Genomic DNA, 7,462 nt, shown 5'->3' on the forward strand with positions numbered 1-7,462 from the left:
ATCACAGGCAAAACAGACTTGACTTGGAAAAAACTGATTTCATTTACTGTCAATTAAAAATAGAGTAGGATGGTAAGAAACAAAGACAAAACCAAAACCACCTTTCTTCTACACCCCCTTTCTTAACAAGTTCTCTTTCTCAAGAGGTAATCCCTGCAGCCCCTCCCTACCAAAACCTTGGCATATGAACCAAATACAGAAGCACATCTCTTGATTACTCCACTTACAGTACTTTAGTTTAAATACTAAGTGGGATTCCTTTGAGAGGAAACTGAAGCAGATGAACACTACCAGTGCTCCTAGCACTCTCCACACTTAATGTCCATTTAATATTTAGACCAACACTACAGATAGTCCAGAGTAACTTCTGTAAAAACATATACAGTGTATACTTGATCCCAAGTATCACACTGCAAGTCTACTTAAGCCATAAGGATTGCTAATGTAGGCCATGTCACTTAAAAATACATGGAAGGGAAATGAGGGATATACAATACACAGAAAATCACAGTTTTGTGTGTTATACGTCTGATTTCACACTGGAATTTAACACTAGAAAAAGCTTTCTAGCAGGACCATCAAGTACCTGCTCAAATGCTTGTCCAAAATGTAAAGCAGCTCACAGATTTTGCTGTCTGAAGGAGAAACTTCAGGTTAGAATCTTTGCCAGCAGTCATAAGGAGCAGCAATGCCAGCCTTCAATTAGTGAGTCATCAGGCAGGATTTGAAACAATAAAAACACAAGTAAGTAACGTTGCAATTACAGCTTTTGCTGTTACTGTATTTTGAGCCGCCAAAGAAAATGTAGGGTTTTTTAGACTCAATACTGAAAAATTAACTCAAATTTTTACAAAGTGTTTCATAACATATTGAGGTCATACAGAACTATTAGAACTATGTAGAACTATTTCGGTCCCTACTTGGTATAAGAAAAAGTGTCCAGCTGTTTCACAAGTGTAAGAAACATCTCCAGGGACTCCAAGGCTCTCTTGCAGTCGCCCAACTTCTCGTAGGAGTTCAAGTCTTCGAGCCAGCACATAATTAACTCTTCCATACCTACAAAATTGATTAAATATAATTTATATTTAAATGTATGTAATTCAAAACTGTTCTAAATATGACAAGAAGAGATCACAAAAATACCAACTGCCTCCTCAAAAAATTCCCCACAACTGCTACCCAGTTCCAAAAACCAAGAATTAGCTGCACAACAATTATTTCTATCAGTAGAGCCCTAATAATTCACATAGCCATGAAAGAGCCATTACTATAGAAAAAGTTCCTTCTATCCTATCACTTCAACAAAAGCTTCATAGTTGTTAGTAAGTTCTCATGATGTACCTGTAAAACAGAAAAGCACTACTTTCAACGTACTGTTTGGGAACTATGGTACACAACATGTTACAAAACCACAAGCAAGTTACTCAAGTCTATGGACCATCATAAATAAACCCTATGCCCTTAATATACAAAATGTCTTGCAATAAAGCTTAGACCATCATAACAGACAGGTCTGCATCCACACATAAGAAGTCCTGTACTCACAGCTGTCTGTGGAATAACTTTTATGACTAGTTTGCAACCTACTCCTTCCATTCTTCCTTCTCTTACACAATTCAAGCCCAGTTTTTTCCCTTCATAAAGCAGTTTCCTCGTTGAATACACTCCCCTCCCGCCAACCCCTAAAAGTACAGGAAAAAAAAAAGGAATGAATCAACATTTTCTAAAAAAGAAAAATGAAAAAGTGGTATAAATGGGTAGAAGTAAAGAAGCAAGAGGAAGAGGACACTTTTTTAAAAATGCATATATAGTTAAAAGCACAAATATGAATAAATGCTTTCAAGTTCTTATTAAAGTTATTTTTCATGAAATATGCTTTCTGCACAGGAAAAAAAGAAAGCACAATCCCTGTTAATCACAATAGGTATTATTGCCTAATTTATAAGGGTAAGAATAGTTAAAGATGGAAATTTTAACTTAGCCAGACACAACTGAATATGATATTGTTCACAACTGGACAAAACTCAGGAACTATGACAGTTAAGATCCTTGGAATACTGAATACTTTTTGTTCAACAAAACTAATCCATTACAATTACAAGTGACTGCAACCAGTCCTTTGTTCCCCCCCCCCACACTTTCAATATCCTTTTATTTCTCATAATTGAAGTCATATGTCCTCTTTTATTTGTTTGTTTATTGCTACAAAAAAAAAAATTTCTTTAGCTGTGATTCCCTTTGTATTTAAGTAACAGTACCATTTTAATCAGTTCCTCTCCCCCTTGTTCTTACACCCCCTGCCATGCTTTGCTGTGCCTGCAGAGGGAGCAAAAAAGGAACATTAAGCCTGCAAGCTGCAGAAATTCCTTAAAAAGTATTGCTTTCTATTTCTAGAACCATCCAGAGTGTTCATGCCCCAGCCCCACGGCGGGGAGGAGACAGGGACAGGGACAGGACCAGGGGGGAGGGGGGGGGGGGGGGGGAAGTCCGACCATTATTGCCAGATCAGAAGGCAGAAAGAAGAAAAAACGGTTTCATTTGTCATATGCCCTCTAAAGCAGCCTCACTTGGAAAAACCACAAACCCAGAAGCAACCTAAAAACAAACAAAAAGCATACAGGAAAACAAGTTCTCTTCTCACAGAAGTGCAGTCCACCTTGAAATACATTCCTCAACACTTACTCCTCCCTCCCAAATTGCCAGAACCCACAGGACTTGCAGCAACGTCCTGTAGGTCTGGAGTTACCTTGAAAAAGAATGAAAATAGGCAATTTAGAGTGTCTCAAAGAACACTCCTTTTAATGATGAGTACTACTGTTCAGTAGACTGTATATTAATAAATAAATATCTGCCATGCATCATTTCACTAAGATTTTGGCTATTAAATTTCTGGAATAACTTGGCTACGTCAAAGCATTCAAACTGTAAAAAACATAAATCATGAGGTATCTGTTTTGCTAAATGAAACTCAACTATGTGTATATAGGTAGCTTCTGGTGACTATATATAATTTTTACTATAGCTTCTGAAGGCCAACGACAGCTATAATAAGCCAGTACTGGAGAGTTCAGCTATTTCCAGTGCACAGCCATTATAGCCCTGCTTACATTCATGAATGTGTGTAATCCTATTGACGTCAATTGGACTAACACATAACAAATGTACAAATATTTACAAGAACAGGTTCTTAAGTCTTTGTACTGATACAGAGTTGACAGCTTTCTCTATGTATGTATTCTTTACAATGTGTTCCTTACCAATGAAAAGAGCAACTTTGTAGTTAAGCAATATGATGAAGAATTAAATGCAGAAAGTTTAAATTCATGTTTATATTTATCAGTGCAATATTCACCATAACATTCACATAACAGTAGGATTGATATATTTGTACAAAAAAATTTGTAAATGCAGAAACCCACTTTTATTTTACTATTTGATTTGTGAGAGAAAGCTGAATAAAGTGCATATGGGCTCAGAATATAATGAACTACTTTTACTCAAGCAGTTGAGTTTGTTAACAATCAACTGCGCAATTCTGCCCTTGTTTCTCTACTGAATAAAACCCCAAATTAATTAACCCTGATATTGAAATATTCAACATATAAGAAAGGTAAAACTTGCAAAGCACAGCTCCTTGCTCATTTACAGGGGAGGCAGAAGGGATTTGACACACACATCTTGTTACACTGTTTACAGGAGCAAGTTTATCATTACCACTTCATTTCTCACCTGCTAAAATCTTTCTCTGTCTCCAGCTCCTCTTCTCCATGACCCAGACGCAGGAGGTGGCGTTCATCAATGTCCAGAGCCATGATTTTTTCAAACAGCTGGTTCAAGGCCTAAAGAGTGACAAGAACAGAAAAGCTAGCTTTTAGAACTTCAGTGCCTATTGCAGGGGAGAACTGAAGAATTACTGGTAAGCCAGCTAGGAAATAATACCTATTTTGGTATAAATCAAAGCCAAAGCAAACATGAAGTTAATATTGAAACCAGAGCTGTTACTTCAACAATAGGGAATTAGCCCACTAAAACTCTTGTCTTTGCATACTTTATGCAAAAAATTTGATTTTACAATTCTAAAACAATTTAAAACTGTGATTCTATCACCTATTTAATTGAGTTGATACAGCTATCAGTTTATAAAACTGCCTCAAGAAGGACACTTTCAAACATTGATTTTGTTATATGACTTAAAACCATTGAACTTTTTAACATTTAAGAGAAGAACTTGATCTGGTACTGACTAGTGAGTGAGTGCTCTGACTCTATTCCATATAGATAAATAAATTTTGCTGAATTAAACTTGAAGGTGTGCTCCATCTTCTGCATGAAACTCTTCAGTTCTCTAACAGCATAACATCAACTCTCCAATTCAGTGGATTTCAAAGGAATAAGTTTGTAAGCACTGAATCATCAAGTTGTAAAACTAAGAACATGAGAAAGCTCCACTTTGAGTCAGCTGGAAGTCATGCAAACGTTGAAGTACAGCACAGGCAAGGCAATAACTACTGCTGAGACACAAGTTATTGCCTGAAGTACAATTTCAAGTTGGTCTTCTCATGTAATTTTTGTCTGATAAGAGTCGTCTTGGCCTGCATCAAATTTTTTGCCTCCGAATTAGGGAGACCGGGAAATATGATGACCCTGGTTTCAAAACAAACTCTTCCAAAAAAGCCTCAGATTTAGAGTAAGAATCTTTAAGACTTCTCTTATTGTTATTGCTATTTTACATATGCTTGAGAATTAGCAGCTAGACTCCATCTCTTATGAATAGGAAGCAAGCATTCAGGTAAAGAGGACTTCCCTTACAAATATGAAGCACAGAACAACTGTTATCTGAGAAAGTTAATTAGCAAAAAATCTGGCATGCATGCAGTAAATGTGCAACTGTAAGAACTGCACAGATGCTTCTTAAAAATGCTTCCTAATTTCTACACCCCACCAGCTTTCAATTTACTGAAAATTTCAAATATATTCAGAGAATTTGAATATATTGAAAACTTCTGATAAATAGCTGAGAACTAAAAACCTGAAATTAAAAAAAAATAATTTCACATTATGAAACTGGCAAAACTGCACAAAAACCAACTTAAGTTTTCACTGTTAAGAGAAAAATGCAATCCCAAACCTACTGATCTCAACACCTGCTGTTCTTCTTGACTTTCATTACAGGAAAAATTCATACATGACTGACACTTTACCTGATTAGAGTGGGTAACTATAAGAGTTCGTTGTTCTGGGAAATTATGATAAAGATTGGATATTATCTGGACTGCCACATCAGTCTTTCCAGTACCAGGTGGACCCACGACCTAAAGTCAAACCAAGAAAAAATTAAACCAAAAATATAGCCAGTTGGGAAACAACAGAATTACCTCAGAAGACGCTGACATCACACATTAATAACAGCAAAAAAAGCATGAAAATAAACAACTAAAAAAGGGTAAGGTAAGGCAGATACAAAGAACAGAAAAAGAGAGTCCATTATTTCCCTGTGAATCTACAACTGGTGATATAGAATACTGACAGTAAATGTCAAAAATATTAGTTAGAAATACATGACATAATGAGAATATAAAATATAGGCCTATATAACATAACTGGTTTCTCAGTTTCCTTACCTCCCTGCAAAAAAAAAGTGGGTGATGTAGAAAAATAAACAAACCAACCCACCAATCAGAAATACATTCTCAAAAAAAAAGATGACATTGTAATGGTTTTTCCCTTCTGACCTAACAGACTCTCATTCCCTAAGCTCTTATAACAAGTCTGTTTTTAGTAGGAAAATTCAAACTGTACCAACCATCCTCTCAAATATATGAAAGCCGATGAAGTACCAGACACAGAAGTAACTTTTCCTCTTTAAAGCTCCCCAGAAGTGAGATAGGTGGTATTTACAATGCATTACACAGTTACATTTTAAAGTCATCGATAGTTTAACAAAAATTATACTAATAAACAGTATGTAATGCTACTTAAAAACATAAAAATAAAAAATAGGTGACTTAGAGACTCCCTCTCTAGTATTTTGTGTGTTAATTATATACTACAAAATGGTAACAAAGACTTTTAATTTCCTCATCTTCTTTCCCATTGACAATACTACTGATATCAAACAATCCTCTATACATTGGCATGGGTATTCTTCGACAAACACTGTAAATATAATTTAAATAAATTATGCAAAGCCCAGCAGCTCAAACAATTCAAAATATTTCTTCTTTCCCATTGACAATACTACTGATATCAAACAATCCTCTATACATTGGCATGGGTATTCTTCGACAAACACTGTAAATATAATTTAAATAAAAAATTATGCAAATCCCAGCAGCTCAAACAATTCAAAATATTCTTTCCAACACTGTTTAATAACCAAATTCAAAGCATCTATTACTGTGGCATTTTTTACAGCATTCAAAAAAAGAGCTTTAATTTCTAAATAGAGTGAAAGTTATATTCTATCCACAACCAGAAAGTTCTGCTGTGTTCCACTAGAAAATACACCATACTCAAAAACACTGCCAAGAACTTGGGTAACACTTATACATATTTAGAACACTACTAATTCAGCACTCATAGGCAGGGACAAAAAGTATACAATTCTACTGAAGTTTATTTCTTCCTTTGCCTTGCATCTTTTGTGTGCTAGCTACACAGTGTACAGGGAATGGCAGTGGTAAAACATATGGAGGAAGGGGAGCAGAAAGAGTATGGTACTAATGAATACCAATACAAAACCATAAAAATTAGCATTAATGTCTATACATATCAAGAAGAAATTAAGAGTATTGGAGAAAAGTCTATCAAATATTCCACTGAGCCACTACCAGGATAGACTGTACTGCACTGGGAAACAGGTACTTATAGCCAAAGCCAAACTGAGAGTGCTAGGTGTTAAAATCCTTCGCAGAAATTCACTGATCAAAAATTGTTTTCATAACAAATCTACAGCTTTGGTTTGGCTTGAAGCTGCCTAGTTCTACAAGTCAGTAGGTTATAAAGGATTGCACATTACATTTCACAAGACAGCAGAAAAAAGCTCCCTGAAGATAATGCAATTACTTTCATTTCCTTTAATGGAGTTGGATCAAACTAAAAATGATGTAATTCAAAACAGGCGAAAATTACAGACATGGCAAAAGCTTTACAGTCTAAAATTAGCAATCCAACCACTGAAAAAGTAAATTCAGTTGTTGTGGAAAGTCTTCAGCCCCTGAAACACAAGATGCAGTTACAGAGAGATCAAATGTGTTTCGTATGATTTTGTGAGGACGGGTGGATGCTGAACCTTTTTATGTTCATTTCTCAGGTTTTTAAACTAATAGTAGTGACCTCAGCAAGGCTACAGAAATGGACATTAGTGGTATTTCACTGAATATGCCTAAAGCTACAATCAAATAAATAAGAGTATGTAATCCTTAAAGATACTCTTACCATAGTCAGCCCAGGCTGCATTCCT

The 7,462-nt window shown here is 35.6% G+C and overlaps 1 protein-coding gene across 1 annotated transcript in view; it reads right to left on the reverse strand.

Moving 5' to 3' along the window:
• Positions 1-920: 920 nt before the first annotated feature.
• Positions 921-7,462, reverse strand: part of LOC103772596 (intron-binding protein aquarius-like) — a gene marked incomplete at both ends in the record, with an annotated part of 39,689 nt that continues 33,147 nt past the window's right edge. Inside the window, 4 exon segments of the mRNA XM_008939931.1 lie at positions 921-1,056; positions 3,730-3,839; positions 5,202-5,312; positions 7,438-7,462. The exon segment at positions 7,438-7,462 is cut by the window's right edge and continues 2 nt beyond it. Coding sequence (XP_008938179.1) covers positions 921-1,056; positions 3,730-3,839; positions 5,202-5,312; positions 7,438-7,462 — 382 coding nt within the window.

Source organism: Merops nubicus, unplaced genomic scaffold, assembly GCF_000691845.1.
Source record: "Merops nubicus isolate BGI_N331 unplaced genomic scaffold, ASM69184v1 scaffold4585, whole genome shotgun sequence".
Taxonomy (NCBI): Eukaryota; Metazoa; Chordata; class Aves; order Coraciiformes; family Meropidae; genus Merops; species Merops nubicus.